Source organism: Prenolepis imparis, unplaced genomic scaffold, assembly GCF_030444845.1.
Source record: "Prenolepis imparis isolate NDT839.2.m4 unplaced genomic scaffold, iyPreImpa1.0 SCAF_1, whole genome shotgun sequence".
In the NCBI taxonomy this organism is placed as follows: domain Eukaryota; kingdom Metazoa; phylum Arthropoda; class Insecta; order Hymenoptera; family Formicidae; genus Prenolepis; species Prenolepis imparis.
Window position 1 is genome coordinate 2,379,882 of NW_028141159.1, and position 26,487 is coordinate 2,406,368.

General features: G+C 29.7%; 2 protein-coding genes and 1 long non-coding RNA gene across 3 annotated transcripts in view; 2 read left to right on the plus strand and 1 right to left on the minus strand.

The window, feature by feature from the left end:
- LOC145941961 (uncharacterized) overlaps nt 1–2,215 on the minus strand; it is a 44,657-nt gene extending 42,442 nt beyond the window's left edge. The window contains exon 1 of the long non-coding RNA XR_014426267.1: nt 1,453–2,215. This is a non-coding gene — a long non-coding RNA (uncharacterized LOC145941961). The remainder of the gene's footprint in view (nt 1–1,452) is intronic.
- Nucleotides 2,216–9,942: 7,727 nt separating this feature from the next.
- On the plus strand, nt 9,943–12,905 carry LOC145941981 (uncharacterized). Its single transcript, XM_083048433.1, has 4 exons — nt 9,943–10,015; nt 10,800–11,069; nt 11,377–11,586; nt 12,608–12,905. The coding sequence occupies exons 1-4, from the start codon at nt 10,004–10,006 to the stop codon at nt 12,731–12,733; spliced, it is 618 nt and encodes a 205-aa protein (XP_082904559.1). The 5' UTR covers nt 9,943–10,003; the 3' UTR covers nt 12,734–12,905.
- Nucleotides 12,906–22,424: 9,519 nt separating this feature from the next.
- Nucleotides 22,425–25,183, plus strand: LOC145941991 (uncharacterized). Its single transcript, XM_083048444.1, has 3 exons — nt 22,425–22,499; nt 23,095–23,391; nt 24,415–25,183. Exons 1-3 carry the CDS (start codon nt 22,491–22,493, stop codon nt 24,706–24,708), a joined length of 600 nt encoding a protein of 199 aa, XP_082904570.1. The 5' UTR covers nt 22,425–22,490; the 3' UTR covers nt 24,709–25,183.
- The last annotated feature ends 1,304 nt before the right edge of the window (nt 25,184–26,487 follow it).

The following is a 26,487-nucleotide window of genomic DNA, read 5'->3' on the forward strand; positions in this document are numbered from 1 at the left end:
CTTCATTATTATATTCATATTTTATCTTTCTTGATCATAGCAATACATTAAAACTGTTTTCTTAAAAAGGTTTCAACAAAAATAGAAATGTAATGATAATTTATATTTTCATCTTAATATGTGTATATAATAATATATATAAATGTATATTACATGTTATATATTAATATATAATATATGACATATTATATATAGTATACATATATTAATATTATATATACATAATAAATAACGATAGTTTTAATATATTATAAAATATATAATATAATATATAATATATATTTTATAATAATATATATAACGCGTTACACATATAAAAGTTAAGAATTTCTCAAAAAAAATTTAACTTTTTAAACTCTTATTTAAAAATAATTAAATATTTATATTAAATACTAAATTAAACTTGATTTCTCAATTTTACTAAATATATTATATATTTTATAAATAGTTGCAACAAATATAATATCCGCACAATACTTATCACTTGCTCTGAACTATTTTTTAAATTACAGGAATAATTCATACACACACGAAATAATTATCCGTGGTTCTCATTTGCGAAAGCCAATTCTTTCTCTCTTTCTCACATACACTTTCGATATGCTAAATGCTTTTTTATAAATAATTATTAGTTTCGTATCGAAAACGCACGCGCGCGAGTTTAGGCGATGGAGAGAAATTTATTGCAATATCGCGTTTCGCCGATAATAATTATAATTCTTATATAATAATTCTCCCATATTAATGTTACAAAACGTAATAAATGACGCGTGTAATATGTCACAAACCGAGCGATATTTAAAATATGCAACGCCGTTTTTACGTGATATTTGATTGAATTTTCTTGAAATTATGCAATGGTGCGCTTTCGAGCAACTTTGTAACGCGATCTATTCGTACGTAACATAAATTTCCACGTGACCGAACATATTTTAACACGCTTGTCGCGATATATTTATTCGTCGATCATTCATTCTTTCCCGAGTCTCTATCTCTCTCTGTCTCTCATCTTTTGCGTATTTTATTCGGTTTCACACGCATCTCGTCCGAAATGTTTATAAAAATTTATAAAAAATTAATTCTTAAATCGAAATATCTCTTAATCTTTTTAATTTGTTTAAAGACATATAGCTAGTTTTAAAGCCTTTTCTATGTCCATCATCTCAATATATACATTTTAATAATATAATGTATAAAATATATAATCGCTATATTTATACTTAAAAATATATTCTAAACATAAATTCAAAAATATGATAATAATAAATATATAATATATAGTAACGATAAATAACTGACACACACAAACATATGCATAATAATATGCGGTAAGTAATTTGATTAATTTTTTTATAACCTCCAAAAAGTAGATAAAATGTATAAGGATATAAATGAATATAATAAATTAATGTTTCGATTTAAAAGCTAAATATAAAAGATCCAGACACTCACCGATCGTTGAAACCGATGAATAAAATATCCTGCACCTCGAGATCCTTCTCCGAAGATCACCTTCGTGTCTCTCGATGCACTCGCGATACACGATACACTCCTGAAAATGTACGTACGTACGCGATATTACTCACGTTATAAAACGTCAAAGAAAAGGCGTTCGACGACGATAAGGAGTACGAGCAACCCACTAAATAAACAACGATATCGATTACGATCCGACTCGCGTCGCGCAAAAAGTCCAGGAAGCGGCTAAACGTCGCCGGCGTCAGTCACACACATGTATGGTGAACACACACGCACGCATACATGCAATATGGCCGTCTCTGTCTGTCTCACTCCGCGATACCCCGCTTTCTCAATGTTCTACACTCTACACGATGCTCCTCGACGTCTCACGATGCTCGTCTCGAAACTAGGATGACACGAAATGTGGCCTTAATAAACGGGAGACACGCGAATACGGATTCCGACGAATCGACAAAGAGGTTGGTTATCGAGGTTACGTAGATCGTCACCGAATCCGTACAACCGATGTCCAAATACGAGATGGACGACACTGCACGCGGCACCATATCCGATAACTGTCCGCGGAATTTGGGCAAGATTTGATGTAGGAAAACGTGTAGGCGAATAAAACACGCAGCGATGTCGAAACTCGTCTAATTGCCGGAGATGCGAGACGCGAAGTAGCGATTCGAAAATTTCGGCGATCACGTGATCCGCGGTTTGCGCCGTTTTGTGTGCGTATCGTATCGCCTAGGGTCACGTTCATAACTGAGTACGAGCTCGAGCGATGTTCCTGATTGACCAATCAGGACGGAGTAATCCCTTCGCCCTGATTGGACAATCGAGCGCTGCTATTTGACAGACAGATTTTCGAACGCAACCTTGGAAAATATTTCGATCTTGGCGGGATAGAAATATGGCAGGTTATATGAATATATAATGATATCGAAAAGAGAGCATACTGACAAGTTAGAATATTAATGAAGACATTAATAAGAAAATTACCGAAATACGATTGAAATCGTCGTATTTATTATTCCAACATCAAAATTTGATCAATCGTACTTTTATTGTCACGCTTTACGAGACGTTGTTATGATTCATTGTCGCGAAATGTTTTGTATGTACATACATCGTATAAATTAATACGCATAGAGACAATTGTTTAATTAATATATATCGTAATATATCAATACATACTCGAGAGAGGCTCGTTCCTGTAGAATCTTTACTTAGGATGGATAAGAAATATACACACGCGAACGCGGAACAGTCACCAATTCATCTAATCCCTTCGGTGGTGGCGCGTGAAGTGGCCGATGCTTACGAAATTCGGAACAATGACGTCACGTCTCATCTTTGCGCGAGAAAACTCCTTAGTGTGCGTCTTGTTTTGGCGCGCTTTAGAGATCGATGTGCCTATGTGTCTCGTGTCTATGTGCTTCGTACAACTTTCTCGTCGTACGTATATATATCTTCCAAAATGTCTATAATATAGTCTGTTTTATATATTAGATAGATTATTTAGATAGATTTGTTTTAACCTAACCCTAACCCTATTTCTTTCAATTATGTTCTCGTCGCTTTTTCTCCTTTCAAAAATTGAATATTTATTTAATATTTAATTTAAATACAAATAAAATTAGATATATTTTTTATACCGTAAACTATTATTATAAGCTGCTGGATTTGTTATTTTGCATTAAATATTTGATTATTTATTTCAATTTGTGCAAAAAGCTTTTATTATTTTTATCAGTACATAATGATTAAATGATGAACAATTAAAAATGTTTTATATTTAACACAATATAACGAATAAAATATTCCCGTGTCGTACTAATTAAAAAATACATACTGTGTAATATTTGTATATTCAAAGCATATCATATATTAAACATTTCTATTAAACACTGATTGAATTATTAATTTCTAATAATGAGTTAATTATTTTTTTATGAGTTTAATTAGGCAATAATTGACCAAAATTTATAACATATTTTTCATCGTTTTATGCTATTTTATGTAGATATAATTAATTTAGGTATAATATCTCATAATCGTTTTAATACATTTTGAATTGCTTGTTAGTAATTTTGCTATAGTTAAGTCACATATAAAAATAATCAACTGTTATCCGGTTTACATATGCAACAACGATTCAATTAAGAGAAATAACGAGCACACGCGACTTTGTTAAACAATTATCCTTATTTATCATGTTGTCAATCATTAGTTTCTAGTTAAAATTTTACAGAATTAATAATATTAATAAAAATAGTAATTTTAATATTAACTTTATTTATATTATTAGCATTGCTATTACTCATTCTTTTTACTATAATTATTAAGATATAAAAATATATTATTTATTCTAATTTTTTACGCGTTTTTATTTTGTGGAAGAGAGAAAATGTGTGACTTTTTTGTTCAAAACGATATCATTGTATTCTGACAAGCAAGAAAGCACTTTATGTATCTTATTTACGAATTTAAGTGCCTCGTTATGCGATACGATTTCACTGAGAGGGTAATATTATTTTTTTAACTTCTCTCTTTCTCCTGACTAAAAAAAGATCGCGCCTAAAATAAGCGTGCGTATACATACACGTGCGTGCGTACGTGCGATTCTTCGAGGAAGATAAGCTGCGGTCGCACAACCACGCCTTGCTCTCGGAGTCCTTGCGAAGAATGCGCGAAGTCGTTGCAATTGCATCATAGCAACGAAGTGCAATGGTGCGTGCATGCGTTGCACGTCGAGTCAAAAGACAAAGGAGACACCGCTCGTGCAAAGAAAGGCCTTAAATCAAAAAGGAGAAAAATAGAAATGGTGAGTGCATGAATTCTATAGAGAGAAAGAAAATAAAATTATATATATTATTATTATTAATATTATATACAATTTTTCTCGAAAAATCTTATTATGTCATTCATTTATCATACATTTAAACATAGTATACACAGAGAATTTTCTTTTAGAATTTACTCTGAAAATTATGGTAGTCGTGGGACAATAAGGTATGGAAAGAATTTTATGAGAATTTCTCTGATTAATATTTATCACAATAAAAATAATAATATCTATCACCTATCACAATAAAATATAAAACGTGTTTAATTAATTTTACTATGCAATTTAGTAAAATTAATCAAACATGTTTTATATTTTATTGTGATAGATATTATTTTTATTGTAATAAATATTAATCAGAGAAATTCTCATAAAATTCTTTCCATACCATATTGTCCCACGATTACCATGATTTTCAGGGTAAGTAAATTCTAAGAGAAAATTCTCTCAGTGTATGATATCGATATATCCGATTGATTAAAATTTTCTAACATGATTATAGAAATATTCTGCAAAAATCTTTCTATACATTTCTTCTCGTAGCTTTTTTCTATCTTGACAATCTTGATCAATTTTTATAAATTTTTGGGGCTTTTTTTATATCTAAATTGATTAATTTTTATATATAAACTTTTATATAAATATAATATGTCTTGGCTTCTTTAATCGATTCTTTGATACATTTGTAAAAATTACATGGTAATGCAAATCCTACCACTGTGACTCTCACTTTCTGACCGGTGAAAACTGCAAGCATGCTGCCACTTACATCAAGATCTGCATCTTACGTAAGTGCGACACAGGATCGGGTCCGGTCGCGTCGTTTGTTACGTGCATACACGTCGATCCGATCGCCGAAAATAATGCGTTCGCGTCTTTTTATCCGTAATACTAAAAGCTCTTACCGGTGAATAACGAGTGCGAGAGAAAATCTTGCAAAAAACCGACCTGAATAAATAACTTGAATAATAAATCTAAGTTAAAATCGTATTTTTATACTTTTTCTCTTTAACTTGATATTTTTTTCTATATTAATTTATTTAGATATTTTAAGTATATTTTATTAGATAGAGTACGATAAAATTAAGATATAAAGTAATTGATACACATAAGTAAAATATAGTAAAGTAGTCAAAATTTATATATTCTTTCTAAATATTTTTTTTATTCCGCACCTTTAATTGGTGTCTTTCTTTTTATTTATATAATTTTTGTAGGAAAGACTTGAGAACAATAGACAGTAAAATGATGCTTCTTGTACTAAAATTATATAAATAATCAATCTCTCTCTGTGGCCAAACAGAAATAATTTCCGAAGATGTGTCATCGGAAAAGTTTGTGACGCGCTTTTCAACATTTCTCTATATAATATTATTTCGGCCGATTATTACACCATATTAGATATAAATGCGAGCTCGAGCGTGTCGAAAAACAGGCTTTTCTGGCTTTACGCATGGGCGATTTCGTAGACACAAAAAATAAGTTGGATTAATACAATTTATCTTAAGCATATCTTCGACACAAAGGTGCTTACAATCCGATAACCTCTAAGAATTATATTTAGTTAGTCAATACATTTTAGTTTATGAGATATCAAGCCATTATACGAACACTCAACTATCTTATTTGATTTACATAAGACTTTACTTTTGTTTAAATCTTTTAAAATTATATTTCATCTATTATATAATTCTATATATTATGGCACAGATATCGGCAGATAGATATGTATATAATAATTATATATAAAAATCGTTGAAATTTCTCTTTTACATTTTTTATGATTTTTTATGATTATATCGCATACGTTCTATCTCACTTATTTATGTAATCGCAATCAAACTCGGAAAAATAACGAAATAATGAACTAATGTCAAATAGCAAAATTTTCTTACATCAAAATCCATAAAAGTGATACGAAGTGATTCGGGCCTCTTTTCCTCAATACATAACATCAATATTACTTTTACATCAAGTCTCTTTCTATGATTTTTCCTGGATTGCACAACATTAATTTACATATAGTTAATAACAAACTTTAAATTTATCAGAATATAATTTATTATATAATTTAATAATTATAGAAATATATTCTAATAATATATTTTATTGCATATTTCGTTACAACAGCAAGTCTCATTTGAAAAGGATACCCTTGCGGTGCAATTACAATATAATACTATTCGTCTAAATTATAATCGGCTCATAATAAAACATTGCGTGAATAATGTCGATTTTATAAAGGTAATGTTGAAATATTGAGTAGTATCCTTGAAACACGAGTTTAATACCGTAAGATAAGCGATTTTTGCTTTCTTTTTGCCAAATGTTATATGTGCTTATTTTCATTTTTAATTGTTTTTCAATAAAGATATTGATCATTTTTTTATAAATATAAGTCACTAATTATGCATACTTACGTTATTATTATTTGTTGTAAAGTGCGAACAATTATATAACAATATAAATAATAACGAAGATGGATTATTGATCACCGTCATCAATCGTCATGCTGACATTTATATTTTGCACACTAGAACGAATCATTAATTCAAAGATTGACAAAATATGCCTGCATGCTCGATAAAAACGTCTAATACGCACAAAATTATTACTATTGATTTAAGAAAATTAAACGCACTTTTTAATGATTGCACACATCTAAATTACTTTAGAAATTATTACTTTATTAAATTGATTGTATTTTTCGATATATGTATATACAAAAACACTCAGTTAAAATTGTTATTTAATTTTGATCCGCGGTGCTAAATTTTAATTAGTAAAAAACAATTAATTTAACGAAATAATAATATTTCCCAATTGCAATAAGATCATTTTATTTCATTCTGTAGGTATCATTGTCTGTAATATAGACAATTCAGTACTAGTAACTGCGATAATTTATTTACTAATATCATTTACTAATATTCATTAACTAATATCGATCTTAAAGCGAGCGTCAGATAATGCGATCAATCAAAACGCGTGGCATTAGATTAACGAATTAAGCTGCGCTCTATGAGATCAAAGGCACACAAATAGACAAGAGAATGCGATTGTGTAGCCATTACATTCCGCTACAAATTGCGCTCATGCAGAGATCTCGCGCTAAGTAATCACAGGGGACAGTAAAACCGATCCTTTCCCGAATAGCGTGTTGGATATCTCTATTATTGCGTTATCAAGCAACACAATACATGTGAATTAATAGCTAACAAGATCTTGTCTCACGAGAGTACAGAAATTGCTAGAATACAATTATTCTGCCAGTCGAAAGACAGATGTCTTGGTTAAGTAATTTGGATAAAGTAATATTAATCATAATAAAGCTTGCAATATTTAACAATAAATTTAAATGTTTATTAAGTTCAAATGCAAATTAATTCAAAGTTTAGTATTAATCTCAAATATCGCATTTTTAAAGTTATCTAAATTTTGTGAAATTAAACTACATATATATCATAATAAAAAATGCAATTAATAAAAGTTTGTTGATTAAAAACTTCAGAAATAATTTAAAAAATATTTAAAACAAGTAAATTAAAAAACAAACGAAATTACAAATTAGGAAAATTGAATGTATATATAACAATATAAAACAGTCGCTGATATTCTGAGAACTTAAACCGCCACTCGTAAAATATATACGAGTAACTTTTTACGATGTTCGGAGAGTGTGCTCGTACCGAAAGACAAATGAACATTAAATCAGGAAATGTCTGTTTGGGCGGTAGAAAACCGGTAGAGAACCCATTTTGCGTGCCAAAGTGACAGACCCAATCACCTAACGTCTACGTCGGAATGTTATCTCCGGATTGTTATTTATTGCCGTCGTAACTTAAACAATTCCCTGTTATTCTTCCGCGAGTAATGCAAAGCATTTTCTTACTGTAGAAATCATTGCAACGGTAACAATTATGTATTTATTTATTTTATCTTTTTTTATAAAATACACACATTTGCGTAAAAATAATGGAAAATTCTCGTTTTTCTTAGCTGTCGAATCGCAGATACGATAGCTAACAAGATTTACACCGGATGTAAGAATAAATGAATAATTATGTTCTCGAGGATAATAAAATCGCCGTAAATCAATTGACAAAGCAGGGATATAATCATTGTAGATCAATTAGCAGCCGGTTCATGCCGATAAAGATCATTTTTACAAGCTTAAACCAACATATCTCAGCATAACATAGTCTTTCGCACAGATGACAATGATAATACCAGCGAAATTGCTACCTTATAGACATAGACAATTTGCATCTTGTGTAGTAAGCGCGTGATGTAATGATAGTGCACGGCAATAGAAGACACCGTCGCACATGATTTATATTAGCGCGGCGGAGCCGGCTATGCTTTACCCTGGTAATGAAGCATTAGGCAATCTTACGCAAACCGACACAATCGCCGGACATAAGTGAATATAATTCGCTCGTTACAATTAGTATCGCGCCTTGCGTGCATTGCGTTAAATAGAAATTCGTTGTTTCCTACATATACAATATTTCATCATATTTTTTAGTGATGTAAAAAAAATATTTCAGAAAAGAGTTCAAACATATTAGAACTATGTCTAATAGGCATTTATACCTATATATAATACGTACATATATATGTATATATAAATACATTCCGATATTACGAAGAAATATTTTATTCATATATGCATTTCTGTATATCGTTGCCATTATTATTAATAATTAATTGTTATTGACAATAATAATTATATATTTAATAGCAATATTTTAGAGCGGATATGAGTAAATTAAAATTTATTTAAAATAAAACTATTCAAAATTAGTTAAAGAACATAATTTATTTTTAACATATCACTTATAAGTTTCATTTATTTAATTATTCTAATAATTTATATTACTATAATTTAATATTCATTTATTTACTTTTAAGATGTACTTAATTCGTCAAAAAAGTTGTATCTTCAATCTTGAATTTAATTAAATTATAACTTAATCTCTTTAATTAATTTTGAATTAAATTATTAAAATTTTTCTCAATATTTCTGTTGAGAAAAAAATCAACCCTTAATCTTTCAACGAATCTTAAAGGATATTCAACAGTTTCACCATACCTTCTTACATTCAAAAATATCACGAAACAATTTTATAAACGACAATTTAAAAATCTGAATAATTCGATCAAATTTTGCTTCATATTTCTTCGATTTTACAAGAGACTTCAATGAAACAAATGTGAAGGAAACGATTGCCGCAATGCGGCTCTCAATGAGATTCTTTTCGATTGACTCACATGATTTCATAGTTGAAACGAGTAAAATTCTCGCCAAATGAAAAAATAATCTCGTTAAAGCTGCTGCATCAAACTGCGCTCACATACATATGTATGCATATATCTGCATAAAGTCGCCAAGCTCCATTTACTTACTGGCGGCTCGCGCACGTTTAGCATGTTATACAACCGTTGCACATTATGCGTTATAATATATACATATATATACCCGTGTGATATATCGTGTGTAAATAGCGTTAGATTCTAGGTAGGTGTGGCGATAGGCCAACCATTGGCTTCCTTCGCTATTGGCGGGGTGCAGGGTGTGCGAAATGAAAGTCCGTTCCCTATATAAAGGGTGGTTTTCCAGCACAACGACGACAGAAACCGATCTATTTTACTCACGCGCGAGTATCATTCACGCCAAAGTATTTCAACATGAGGGCTCTGGTACGTGCATCTTCGATTACAGTTGTAATAATTCTTGTGTCGCGCGCGAGAGAATCCGGTGACGTCGCCGAAGTCGATTCGATTTTGTCGAAAGACGTTTCTCCTCCGGATATAATATTTAACGAAATTGTTTGGATCGAAGTTTAAAAGTCTTTGTGCCGATCTAACTTTCCTATGTCTTCCCGCGCTTTTTTATGGTGTTTCTTTGCCAAAACTTAACATTTGTGAATGCAATGCAAAGATCTTTTGACAGAAATGATTAATGTTTAACGATAAAAATGATAATCATCGATTTCTATTTATTAATATTGATCCATAGATTTCGATCAATTCTGTTGGAAAATTAAAAATTATCATCTTAAATGTACATCAAGTATTACAGTTCGCAAATTTGTCTTTGTGCTCCAATTAATATGTCGAATAATTTCCCCATCTTTATCAATTTCGATTCTTTCTATAGATTTTCGCTATAAAAATTAGATTGGATAAAATTTTTAATGATAATTGTCTCTATCGATGTTAAGAGATCCATTCGTTCATAGATTTCGACTCACAAATTTTTTATCGACATATTGTTCTTGACTTTAAACAATTAAAATTGTGATAATTTCTGATAATTGCTATTTCACGCATAATTATATTTATCTGTTTTTCTCTAATAATCACCTATTAAATATTTTTGTTCGTCATTATTGCCTTTCAAAGATTTCTCTATTGATTCTTTTGCAAACTTGTTTTTCCTTTTTATTCTTAATCGATGTGTCTTTTTTGATATGTTGTGCAGATCTGCCTGATGCTGATCTCCGCGGCATTCGCCGCCGAAGAGAAGACGATCAAGAAGCGTGGCCTGACTCTGGGTGGATTGGGTGGACTTGATGATGGCCTGTCTCTTAGTGGACTTAGTGGACTCAGTGGACTCAGTTTAGGTGGACTTAGTTTAGGTGGACTAGAGGGACATGGCAAGAGCGTCGCCGTCGCCATCCAAGAGAAGCATATTCCTGTCGCGGTTCCGCACCCAGTTCCCGTCCCAGTTGATCGTCCGTACCCCGTTAAGGTAAGAGTTAGTTCCTTCAACTTTTCGCGACAATTTCATATTTGCTTCATTAATTATTTTCTTGTTCAAATATACCTACTTGAGTTATAAAATTTGTAAACTATTTAAGCAGCAAATTAAATCAGTACAGTTCAATAGATTTAAATGACATAAATATTAATTTAATTTTGAATATTATAATAGTAAATATAATTATATTATAATTATTATAAATTAATATATTAAATTCATAATTTCATAGTAAATTTTTTATAATTTATTTTAACAAATATGCAATTGCGTCTGAATCTTTTGTTATTTCTTTCAGGTTCCAGTCGCCGTTCCAGCGCCCTACCCAGTTATTCAAACGAAAACTATCACGGTTCCCGTAGAGAAGCCGTATCCAGTCGCCGTTCCAGTGCCACAACCCTATCCAGTTATCCAGACGAAAACCATCGCGGTTCCCGTAGAGAAGCCATATCCAGTTACGGTTCCTGTCAAGGTGCCAGTACCAGTACCCGCCCCATACCCCGTTAAGGTGAGCTAATAATAAATTTTAATTTAAAAATAATCTATTTCTTTGTACAAAATTTATATTTCTATATATAATCGGAAGATAAAACAATTGGAGATAACAAAGGATTTTACGAAAGATAAAAGCCATACAAATTTTATGGACTCGATATTTAGAATTTATATTGCACAATTCGTAGAAAAAAAAATATTGTCTTTCGAATATAATTTCTGATAAATCTTAATTATCTTATATCATTACAGAACATCTAGTTCATTACGCTAATGTATCGTGTCTCATTATAATCCTTCAGCTTCCGAATGCAACAAGTAGAAATCGATTTCGAGATAGCGATTACAACATCCTTGTCGAGAGCTCTCGGTTCCTAGTTTAACTAATTGACTATGTTAATTGATTGGTATCTGGGTTTGGTATGTTGTGATAAGGATCATTGTTTTCGTCGTTTATACAGGTGTTACACGATTAGGTAAACGCATATAAAGGAGACATGTGTAATCGGTCGCAGGTCAAATACCTATATCCTATATGATTTGCAATCACCGTTGTGATTAACATTATATTACAACGAAAATTATGCTTGAAGCTACGTCGAATGACGATAGTAATTGATGATTGAAATATGTGTGTTTGACCGACGCAATTAATAATTGCAAACCCTTTTCTATCGGTCGTAATTATTCCATCATTATGAAAGAAAACTAATTGCTCGCTCTTCGTTTTTAAGTCATACGTGGATAATAAATTTATAATTATGAAAAGTGTTATATACATTACTCGTATTATTCGTATTATTTATTATATATTATTTATATTAATTATATTGAAAAAAACTAATATTATATTTTGATAATTAATTTTATAAATTTAATATTTTAAATGTTTCAAAGATTGCGATTAATATAAATAATAGTCTGATCAAATTTTGGAAAAATATAATTATATTTATTTAATTAGGACGAAATTATTTATTCTTAATCAATTGTCAATTGATCTCTTAATTAATTAATTTCATTTTTTGTTTTAGGTTGCAGTGCCCCATGCAGTCCCAGTTGCAGTACCCCACCCAGTTCCAGTTGCGGTTCCGCAGCCGATCCTCGTCAAACAAACGGTTCCCATTCTCATTAAAGGACACTCCTGGGGGGGACACTAGATGAATTTCTCCTTACAAAAAGTCACATACCTACACGCCACCCCGCTCCATTTCGCGACCTTTCTTCCCAACAGCGCAAAATCCATCACGACAAGCAGAATACTTTTTTTCTGTCGTGTAGTACCTTGAATTCATGAAATAAATCAATTTTGTAAATGTTTTCATAAAGAAACTACATATAGACTTTTTCTTCTTCCCCTGCGCCTATAACTCATTTTTCATCTCGATTATGCAAATACTATCTAAAGCATAAAACTTATTAATCTCATATTGTATCAAAATCTTGCGATATTTTAAATTCTTTTAAATATTTTCTTAGACTAACAAAAGAATGTTTAAGACTTTTTTTAGAGTTTAAAGAAAAACTCTTTAATAAAAATTAGTAGAAGATATAGAATTTTCACATTTTGTTATTAAATTAATAGAAATAAAAAATTGCTATTTTATATATATTTTTATTAGATTAACGAGTAATTTTTTTTATTAATTTTGTATATTGTCATGGAAATATTATATAATAGATATTCTATCGCAATTTTATATTTATATTTAATTTTGCGTATATATAATATTATTACATATATGTATCTAACAAAGATTGAGCGTTTAGCGTTTCTCTAGGAATCTAGACTTACACTATTTTTCTAGGCCACTCTATTGCGTTTTCAACACAACGCAATCGTTTGTGGAAACCGTGGATACACGAAATTAATTAGAACCAAGGCAAACCTCGGATTGCGCAAATCGCAGAATAGATTCAATACAAGAGATTGTCTATTCAAAAGGTATATTCATAATTTCCACTATATGTATAAATGCATAATACATATTTATATTTATATTAAATTTATTATATAAAAAATACACAATAGTATATAAATTACAATTATATACTTTGTTCTCAATTTTTTGTTTCTCAATTTTATCGAACAAAATTTCAGCAATCGATACAAACTTAAATTGATGGATTGACTTTAATTATAGGATCATCAAAATTTTATTATAAATTGGTTGTTTGGAAAAGCTTGAATTTGCTTTGCCATTGTTATTTGGATTTGTTTTGAGATAACAAGCAAAAAATTATTTTTTTATCCTAATTTTTTTTATCTTTTATTTTTATAAATTTTTTAATTATAGTAGGTATGTGTATGAAAATAGTATTCATAATATATTCACATACAGTATAAAATTAGATATTTATACGTGTTGTTGCCATGCTTGGAAAACGTCAGAATGTTTGTTATTATAGAATGTTGCATTTATACCTCTGCTCCGACTTCATATTATCTCGGCTCGCTTTTGCTACTGACTTGTCAGTTGTCTTTCGCAACAGAACTTCGCACTTCGTTTTACACTCCACCCAAATATACCCGCCTTTCACGTTCGCTCAATCTATTTGTATGTAAGAAACGTGAGAAACAACGTCTTTAAACGCCACGAAATAAGGAAGAGGCATATTACGACAGAGACTTGATTGTAAAATTGCTACATAAAATTTTGGCAATATGTGCTCCTTTATTTATATAATACTTAGATTTAAGCAGTTCACCTTGATTAGAAATAGAACGGAATGTGAATGGTGAATTTAAGGAATTCAATGCTCCAAAAAATTTATCGTTCCAAACTAATAAATGATCAGTTCAAATATACCAATATATTAGCATTAAATATTGTAATCAGAAGTCAAACGTATTAGTTTCTCTTTTTAAGAAACTTTCTATTTTTTTGATAATATTTTCATAGATTTTTTATTTATTTAAAACAATTTTAAGTTTTAATTTTAATTTGATTTTAATTTCTCTTTAATTTTAACTTTCTCTTTATCTTAATTTTTAATCTAATTGTAACTTTAAAAAAAATTATCTTATTTTGTTTTATTCATATTTTATTTTTATTTTATTCTTATATACATATATAACAAATTCTATAATATATTTTATTTCTAAAATATGTAAAGAACATTTTCAGATATAATATATATTTCTTTTATAAAACTTTAGCTAAAAATATTTTGTCTTAATTTTTATTATTTTGACGTTTTATATATAAATAAAATATATGTGAACTTATGGTCATAAAATTTTAATTTTTTAAAGTGTGAAATGAAGAAAGATGAAGTAGCAAAATAACAAATTTTTGCATTGATGTATAATAATTATTATCTGTCACCTGTCATTGATAGGTTTTACTGATTTGTTTTATTACTGAAATGCCTTATTTTCGCTTAAGCTGATTGAGCAAACATCTTGTTCTGATGAGAAGAAAGTTGAAATCATATTTTTTCGAACCGCGAAATTATATTTTGTTGCACAATGTAGAAATTGTAGCTGTGCTGAGAAGGATTTCAAAAGCTATCGAAGGATTTTAATTCATACATTTTTAATCCATAATTTACATCAAATTTTTTAATTTTACATAAGATATATCAGGTATTTCTCAAACACATTCTGTTATGATCCTTTGATGTAAAAATTTTGATTTTGCTGATAAACATTAATTTCAAAAAGCAAGTTTGTATATTAAATCTATATTTAAAAATCCAGAATATTAAATATATAATTAAAAAGATCTAGTATCAAATTATTGTTCAAGGATTCAATAATCTTTCATATTTCTTCATTCGCAGCAAAATTGGAAAGCAAGATTTAAATACGAAATCGAAAATGCTTGCATACATTTCGAATTATTTTGAGATAAAAAAAAATGAATATTATTATGCTTATTTAAATTTCACAATTCTGATAAAATTAATCCATGCCTTAAATGAAGACGTGATCTTGTCGTCGTAGTGTATTTTTCTGACTAGCGATCGTTAATAATAATTAAGATTTATTGATACACTCCTGGACCTGGATATGGAGAATACACGCATCAAAGGCTTTTTTCAACACATATCAACACACTACGACGACAAGATCGCGTCTTCATTTAAGGCATGGATTAATTTTATCAGAATTGTGAAATTTAAATAAATTTATTATTTGCTAGTTTTGGTCGATCATTTCCACTACTCCTATTTCTCTGACTAGCGATCGTTAATAATAATTAAGATTTATTATTATGCTTATTGCATAAAATCTACACAGATTTTCAACGCAATCGTGGAATGTAGACGAAATAAAAATAAAATTCCTCGCGCTACACACACTTTTATATATTTATATATTTATATATACTTATATGTATATAGTATTTATATTGTCTTTATATCTTTATTATTTCATATTGTTTTTTTTAGAGTAACTAATAAAATTATGTATATATTAATATAACTTTTTAAATTATTTATTAATGTCATTTTGATATATATTTGTAATTTAATTTTGATATTAATTAGCTATAATTTAGTAACTTGCGAAAAAAACGTGCGTGTTAAAAAGAATAGAGATCTATATTACATAATGTTACAAGGTCTATGAAACAATCTGTAACTGCTGTAGCATAATGGTGCGAGTGATCCAAAGCAGACAAAGACGAGCTTTCTTGTAATATGTTTCTTGCTACTTGATCTCGAGGACATGACTTTCTTTCTTGAATGGCGCGAAACGTGCCGCCTACATAATGAATTCTCGATTACATCAATTTACATAACAATAATGAGACACCCGGTTCTCGACGTATTTAGCAATTAATAATTTGTAGTTTGATAATTTTGTGGCACGACGTAACAAGTACGATCTTTAAATTTTTAAATATCACTGATAAATATGTGATTATCATGTTTGCGCGCAGCACTTCTTGGTCATTTATGTTATATTATAGATTATAAAATTATAATTTAGATACATTAAATAATTTCTATAAATATATATTAAATAAATATATATATTATAAAACTCTAAACATTTTCACACACAAAGAATATAATTATACAAAATATTAATTTTTACTCTTAGGGATCTTATTTTTAATAATTTTTTGTCTTTGCTTTTGCATTCTACTCTGCATAAACAATTATTAAATAAAATTAATAAATTATATTAATAAATTTGACGAATAATTAATAAAAAAACAAAAGTGCGTATAAAAGAGAAGAACGCAATTTCAACAAAGGTTCCACTTGCAACTTGGGTCTTATCGATGCGAAGAAAGCGGACGTCGGGGCGCTTGTATAATACAGTGTGCACTCGATGCAGAATGCGTGCACACGTACAATATATGTACATCGAGGTGACGTGAAGAACGTGCGTAAATAACCGGTGCGAGGCGCACGAAACGTGGAATTTTCGGCGATTTCGCTGGGCCCGTCCAGCCCAAGCCTGGCACCCGCAATTATGCAATCGTTATGAACGACTACTCATTTCGCGCGTAACAAATGATAGGACGGCAACCAGTTTCCGGTGTGGAAATCGGAGACGGTTACCGATTTATGCAATTCACGCGAACACCCCCGTTTCTCTCTCACCCGGAAATTACTGATTCAAGTTGTCAACTGGACCAATGATCAGGCTCATTTGAATGATACCTATCTCCTTTCTTTCAGCTCTTAGTTTTAAGGATGTTTTTTTTTTAATTTTACAATATACAATAGACTTAATTTCTAATTTTAATTAATTTATTTTTAATTGTTTAATTTCTTTATATATATTTTATTTCTTAAATATAAATAATAATTTGAATTTACTTCTTAGGAATATGCTTTATATTGTATACTTTATTTCCATACTTATCTAAGTAAAATAAATAAAGAACGAGTACTAATTTGATTAAAATATATTTGTACGTTTTATACTTTGTATAATTAACATTGCAGCAATAGAAATCGAATTACTAAGATAGGCTAGTCAGCTAACAGGTATCTTTGTCTCCCGCAGTATTTTTTTCAGCATAAATATAATTCCGCAAGATTTATGATAGATAAAGTGGCATAAATCTTTGCGAGCGCCATCCACGAAATTTATATTACGATCTCGATCATTCTTTCTCTCGATGGGCAAGACCCACTTATTTCATCTGTAAGTAAGAAAAGACCCGTTGGCGCCGGCCTCGATAAATGTCACATGCAAATTCGGATCATCCATAACATCATCATCATTATTCAAGAATTACCAGACGGCCTCTTTCTTTTCATCAAAGCGAAAATCCGGGTTCGGGACGCCTTATTATTTATCTTGAAAACGCTTTCTTGCTTTTCCATAATAATTTAACGTAAAATCTTTACTGCGCGTAAAATTTCGCTGCATTATTATATAAAAAGTGACATTTCAATAATTATCTAACATCTTGAAGAAGTAACAAATTTAATATAGACAAAACATTATATGTATTTTTAATACAATATATTTTTTTATATTTTGTCATTTTTTATATATTTAATGTAATAATTCAGTATCTTTTATTTAATTATTTAATTATTTTATTATATGTAATACTTTATTTTATATTATTTTTTTAAATTTAAAATATATCTAATATAATGTCGATTCCGAAGTAATTTTGAATAAAATATAATAACAAGAAAATTTAATTCTATTCATAAATTATATTTAATATCTCTCGAAAAAAAAGCTTTCAAAATTAAAACAGGTAATCATTTAAAATATAACGACGCGAAGACAAAATTATATACACTCGTCAATCTTAATTCGCGAGCCATGTAATTTATAAATTTATTTGGGAATGCACACTCATCGCCTGCATTTTAGTAACACAAGCCAACATTTTAATTAAATCTATCTTAAATAAGTCTGGACTAACTGTAAACGTCTTCCGATCGATTATTGATGTTCGCTAATCGCAAAGATCACGAATTTATATTCAAAAATTTGCATCGCGACGAAAATTATGAAGGAATGTCGATTTAGATGCATTCCCTGATTGATATGTCGATTAAATATATAGTGAATTATAAATATAGTAATGTTATATATAATAAGAATAAGATTAATATAATATCTGTTTAATTAACTGGTAATAAAATTTATTGTCGGTTAATTTTTTATACAATAAAGATATTTTATAAAAGGAAAACATTTTTTCATATAGGTCTTCTTTATTTATTGTACATATTTATTCAAATTTTTCGCTTTTTTCATGTCTTTATTTTCAAAATTCTAGACGATTCATGTAGAATAATGTTTTATTTAGCGAATATTCAATAAAATATATTTAATATTTAATAATATTTAAAAGCAATTTGCCTTCGAGAATCGAAACTCATCATCTACTCACGCGTAAGATTAATTGGGAGATAAAAAGATTATTTCGTTATTTATACTTTCAATTTACACTTTCGCTGGAATGTAGTTCTGCGAAAATCTCTCTAGATCATTTCAATCTCGTTCGCCCCCCACGATATATGTATATTATACATATATAAATAACTAATCTGCATAAACGTCGACCGTTTTTATTAAGTGAAAAGAATCCTTTTCATGAATTTTTCTTTTTTTGTCAATCTAGCAATAAAAATTCCCATCAATTATTATAAAGTCAGTGAGAACGATATTATGAGCAACGCAGCGCATATTTTTTTGGCTTCGTTTTATTGGTCCCGAGATCGTTAAAAAATCTAAATGTATTTTAAGCGACGTGACCTTGCATGCCATGATTTTGACGCCATTCGGGAATTCACAAACTAGTTTAATGACAACATTCCGACCGATATTTCTCTTTTCCCGATTGACGACATATATAAGTTGTATTATACATATATTATCGTGCGATATTGTATTTCTATTCTTATATTAATCTGCTATTGAATACATGTATTATTATATACAATTAAATTAATATCTTCTGTAAATATCTTAATTTATATTTTTCTAAGTATTATAAAATAAAATTTTTAAAAAAAATATAATTTTGCACTTTAAAATTTCTTCCATTTATGACATAAGAATTTTGCTATACTTAAAAAATAGAAAGAAAGCGTAGTTTTTTTATAATTGCATTTTATAAATAATATGTTTTTATATCTTTAAGAAAAATTTTTTTCTTTTTTTAAAAAAATTCTTGATAATTTTAATTTTAAAGACAATTGTCCTATATCTTTTCAAAACAATGCAATTAATTTTATTTATATTTTTCATCGTTGCATTTTATACAATATTTAATAACAACAACATATTGGAATAATATAAATATTATAGGTAATATATTATAATGCAAAATTTACATGATCCATAAGTAACATAAATTCATGTTAAATAGCATGCAAATTAAATAAATTATAAATATTAATTATTTATAACAATGTCGAGCGCTGTAATATAATTTGAACTGTAATTGCATTCGTTCGTCTATGAGAGCTCTCAGAAATATGTATTAACGATGCCTTGTCACGATGTTCTTCACGAATTTTGTGGAACTGGCCAGACAGGTGAGCCAATTAACGAGCGGCGAAGTTGTGCGAAGCTGCCCAAAAGTCGGACCACTTTCGGTAATAGCACGGTTTAACTTGAAAAGAGGAATATTAGCCTGTCTCCCATAAGATTCATAAGTTTCATAAGCATCTCTCGAAAACGTACGAAACAAAGGAAATAAATGATGAAGGTTGTCCATTTTTTCGAAAAGAAATAAAATCGCGATATACAGAATAGATGTCGAATAAATTTTATAATTTTTTTCCGTGAACACGAAAATTATTTCACGGTCGTGTATTTTATACGGTTTCGAGATTTATTTAAATATTCAGGTCATAAAATATTCTATATTAAGAATATTTATAGCTATCGCTCGCAACCAAGATTATAAAAAGTATTATAAGAAATGATCGATCGATTTCTCTTTATATTATTCTTTGTATATTTCTTCTATGTTGTGTTTTAGATTTTATAATTTTTTTATTATTCTATATATATTCTATATTTTCCTTGTAACATATTTCTTTATTCCATAGCATCTTGCAAAAGATTTGTATATATTTTTATATACTTTTCTCTCTTTCCATATAATTTTACATACATGTTATAATTTTATAATACAATTCTATTTTATATAATTTTCTTTATATATTTGTTTATCAAGTTTATCAAGTTTATCGAGTACAAAAACACCGCAAAATCGATTCTTTTCAATCTTTTTATTCGAGTAATTTTTCTCCAAGGTTTATGAGATCTGATCAAACGCGTATCTTACACCTGTCGTCTTTTTTGCCGACTTCGAGAAGAAAATGAGACATGGTCTTGTTACGTGATAATAAACGATGCAATGATTTATGAACGCGAAGAATCCAGGCATAATATTGCGCTATGCGCTCAATATTGTTGTGTCATTTCTGTCAAGTAATTAAGTAATTCGAATTAAGAGTCTTTTAAGAAGCGCACACAATCTTTTCTGTCTTTTATTTTTAATACACGCGTTAATAGTTAATAAAATATAAAAAAAATTATTGAAAAATAAAATCAAATAGTAATTAATCATATATAAAGATTATATATGTAATTATAATAAAAAATATATATATAGGTATATATCTTATTGTATATTTGTAAATAAAATGTTTTAATGAAATTTTATTGAAGTTGTACTGAAATTGCTAGTGAAAAAAATCAAATTTTACTTTATTAATAATAAAATAATAAAACTTTCTCTCTCATAAACCGTAAAAAATATTAGAAAAATTATTATAGCAAGAAAAAATACTTAAATATTTTAATACAAAGTAAATAGAAAAAGATTTTAAAAAATAAAAATTATTATAGTATATTATACCTACCTGTTATATTTTTTGTATACAAAAAACCGATTTAATTCACACAATTTACAACATGATTTCACTTGCAAATTTTATACCAATGATTGGTCAAGAGAGAAAGAGATAGAGCTAAGCTCATTATTTCATATTCGCAGATTTTCAATTATAAAGTCGGGTAAACACAGAATTGCGCAACCACAGATGATTGAAAGAACACCCGATGTATGCGATCGCAATCGTGAAACAAAGATCCATAAAGATTGGATCGGTATTTGGACGGCGTCATGCCGTGCTGTATAAAAGCCATTTTACGCTTTACATATTCGCAGCAGAAATATACTTAAAGAAAATTTTATTTTATATCTATAAGAAATTTATATAAAATGTAAGTCTTTTAATTTGAAAACTATATATAACATTATATATAGATTTATTTACACATTTATATATAATAATAAATAATTATAATCTATAAATTTGTTGATTAATGATAAAAATTTTCCTCTAATTTACTAACTGCAATTTGATGCATAAAAATTACAAAAGATAGAAATATAAAAATACTTTTTTAAATATTCTATAATTTATTAATCTATTTATTAATTTGTATATATTTTTTAAATGTAATATAGAAAGAGAAAGAGAAAAAGAGAGATCTACAGTGCATTTATCAATCTATAATATTTTGCTATTTTATATTTTTTATACACATGTAATGTAATGTTAATATATAAAATTACTAATGAAAAAAATTATAAAATATTCTTTATCCGACAGAATCGTGGACTTTCATACAATTTCATATAAATTTCCCATAGACCGTGTAAAGGAGACTTAATAAATTTCGACGCGTGCGAGGTGGTGCATTTACGCAAGACTTGCTTGCGAGCGGCGAGAAGAGTCGCGCGAGCGCGAGTTTTTCGGCGATCCCCTACTCGCACGAGGCCCGGTTTCGGTTTCTTTTACCTAACCGCGTTTCGGCGGCAGGCCCGGTTGCCCACCACCCCGCTCTCTTCTTGCCGTCTCTCCTTGAGGGTTCATCGTATAAAAGCACGGAAATCTTCATCGTAGTCATCAGTCGCAAACACGACGAATCGCGTCCAAAACTCGCGCAGCATCATGAATAAGGTATGATCGGATACAAGAGTTCTTTTGGAAAAATCGCTTTCACATGGAGAATATTATAATCGAAGAATCTAAAAAACATCAATAATATCTCAAACAGAATCAAAGAAAGATCGATAGTGCGCGAAGGTGAAACATGTGCTCGAGAAAAAAAAGATCGATACGCCGTGAAAAGTAGATACTTTTGCGGATAAAATTTAAGAAATTTTAACTTATAATTAAACGTAAATTTAATTAATTAATAATAATAAAAAATATTTATAATAAATATTTTTTAAATACTTTTAATTGATTTATTATTTTTTTCTTTATTTAATATATATTAAACAGATATTGAAAAATTTGTTCACTTCCTTTTTAATAGGATACGTAAAAATAATAAACATATTAGTTAATTAACTAATAATGAACTAAATTAAATGTGTGATAATATTTTATATTTTATTTTTATTATTTAAATTGAATTTCTGTAAATAAATTACTATTATATATTTTATTATATGAATTTTCGTAAAATTAAATTTTATGAAAAAGAATACTAGCATATAATTATGCGATTAATATAAAATTATACGGAATCTAACTCTGACTTTTGCAGCTGGTGATCCTCTGCGCCCTTGTGGTGCTCGCCCTCGCCGAAGAAAGAAAGAGCGATGAAAAGAATCCTCTGGATACAAAGAAAGATAAGCGCGGGCTTATCGGAAGCCTGGGCTACGGTTACGGTATAGGTGAACTCGGCTATGGTCTCGGCGGACTCAGCACGTATTCGTCACTTCCGTACGGCTTGAGCAGCCCCAGCATCTCCACCACCAACATCTTGACGAAGGAGGTCGCCGTACCTGTACCCCATCCGGTCGCCGTACCCGTCGAGAAGCACGTCCCGGTCCCCGTTAAGGTACCGATTCTCGTTAGAGTATTCGCGTGATTACACGTGTAAAGCGTGTGAAAACTCGTCAGCGAGATAGGCACTTTGAGCCGGTTCCTCTTCTTGTTTCGCAAAAAAAGTAACATCTCTGAGAGTTGATTTACTGGAAAGTTAGATGAAAGCGAAGCAATTAACAAATGACTCGTTTGAGTAACTATGGCTTCATTATTCACTTTTTCAATTTTTTTATAAATAAATCGACAAAGAGAATTGCATCCCCGAACTAGATAATGGCTTTTTCGCAATTACTTAAAAGTTCAGTCTTTCAAATTTTACAAATACATTGTGTTTTTTAATTTATAAATATATATTCTCTTCAATATTGTTGCATCGAAACGCATGTTGTGTAATTTTATCAAGTACTACTAGTTTCATGAATTTTTGTCACAAGAATTATCTTTAAAAAAATTTCTTTTTAATAAATGTGCGTACGTTTCTAAAGTGACGCATACGTGGATTTGCATAAACTATAATAATCTAGAGAAACTTTCGAAACATGTATGAATAATGCTATGAAACATATCTATAAACAAAGTTAGCAGTCGTGCAAAGAGAAATATTTTATAACAAGTAGAGCATGATTAGCAGCACAAGGTCTTCGCTGTGCATTCGTGGGCCACGTCTCGTGTGTTGTTATCTAGTAGTAATTGCCTTGATCCAGATATCACCCACGATATCTTAAACAAAATTAAATCTATAATCATATTTAATGAAAAATTCATAATTCATAGATAATTTATTTCTTCCTACATAATAAGACGAGAATGAGTGAATAGCAAAAAAGCATTTTTAAATCCCTAATGACATAAAATGGAGAGAAATTAATTTCCAACATCTATTTGACAAGCTAAATAATTAGTCTGTAGTGTAAGTTAAATTCTATTTTATTTTTTATTTATTTAATTTAATTTAATTTATTTATTTTACTTAACATCAGATTTTTCGGATGATTAATAACGAAGAAATATCTAATTATCGTCTCTTTGTACCTAGGTGCCTTATGCAGTGCCCGTCGACCGTCCGTACCCCGTCCACGTGCCCAAGCCATACCCAGTCGAGGTCACCAAACACGTTCCTATCCCGGTAGACCGTCCTGTGGCCGTTCCCTACAGCGTTCCCGTTAAGATCCCGGTTCCCGCTCCGTACGCCGTCAAGGTGCCACAGCCCTATGCGGTTCCCGTCGTCAAACACGTGCCGGTCCCGATCGCCACCCAGCCGCTCATCTACTCGAAACCGATACTGAACACCGGTCTTGGATACTACGGCGGATACTCCTCCTCCTGGTAAAACGGCGATCCTCGTGAAGCTCCTCCCGAGCGACGCTCTTCATCGACGTTTAAATAAACACCCGGAAAGTCGCGGATTCTTCCAGTGAACCGTGTGAAAGTTCGATGACGTCTTCCTCGACGGAAAAACACCTTCGAAGAGAAATATGCGTATATTAATGTATGTTAATATATATATTTTTCTTCCTCGAGAGAGTCGACACGACACACAGTGCAACTAAAAGGTGAATACATTCCTCTCATTTCAAAACGGACCATTTCACGGATTTTTAAAGGATTCTTTTGGGCATTTTTTGTGATAGAGAAAAAGATCGAGTGTCTTAGAGAGAGAGAAAGAAGAGCGTCCTCTGGTTTTTAATAGACATTTTCGCGAGCGAATGCGGTCGAGTGGGTTTTCGATCATCAGTGTGACTTATACTTACTAGGTATATATTTCTATCTACAACTTCATTATGCTGAAATAAATTTTTCCTACGAAAAAATAGTGTATTATTATTCCCTCTCACTATTTGTTGCAATAACAATATTTCTTTTCAATTAAAAGTTATGAAAGATATTCGTTGTTTCATGCTATGATGCAAATAAATTTCCTTTAAAAAAAGGGGAATTAGAGATATTTTTTATATATATTTTTAATATAATAAGAACTATATGTATATATGTATACCTATATATATATTTTGCCTACTTATATATTTTATTGAATAACGACATGTGTAACTTTATATAAGACTTTATATAAGACAGTCGATCTGTCAATGCGATAATTAATTGACGACGCGCTTGACAGACAAATTAGAGAGTAATTTTTGGATAGCTAATTTCTTGCGGGTCACGAGAGAACGTGAAATGAAATCGAAATCTGCATACACGAAAGGGAAATTTTTAAGGTCGCATTATGAGAGGCGTGTTGCATGAACACGGCAGCGATGGTGAAATGTCCATTAAATGGAGAACGGGGACACATTAAACACGCGATTAATGGAATTTACATGCAGAACGCATACCGCGCATGAAATGTACACGTATATATCGTAAGCAATCCCGTTAGGTAAGTCCAAGTCTCATGATGCTTTGTTCCTTCCATCTGCCCGATAGAAGGTGTTGCAATTGAATATTTACAGCTATATTTAGGATTTGCGAATGACAATAGAAATAAAAATGAAATATAAAGAACAAAGAGCACAGAATATAAGACATTATTAATATGTAGTAAATGTTTTATTACAAAATAAAATGCTACATTATTAATTTAAATTTCATATACATATAATAACATCAATTTAAAACATTAACACATAACAAAAAACAAAAACTCAACATTTGCAAACAAAAAAAAATTGATTAAAGAAAGTCTATATATGAAAATATATAATCTCAATTTAATTTGTTAATGATCGAAGGTATTTTAATTCTGTAATTAGCAACTCTGATAGAAATAATAGCATAAAAGAAGAAAATCGTTATAACATTTTTCTTCCTTCATATCTTTTTCCCCTCTTTCTTCTAAAGCCAATTAAAAGTATTATAATTCAGAGTTTAAAATTTGCGAACATTTGTTTTTCTGAAACTATCCTTATTATCCTTTAATTCGACCAGTGAATATATATAGTAAAAAAAGTTAAGTTAGTAAAAAAAGTTAAGGCAAAGATCCAGTCGCAAAGTTTTCAAGAAATTTTAGACTTTATGACTCTACAAGTTATGATTTAAAAATCTTTCTATGTGTTACAGAAACTATTGTCAATTATAGTCGTCATTAGCATTAGTCATTTATAGTTAA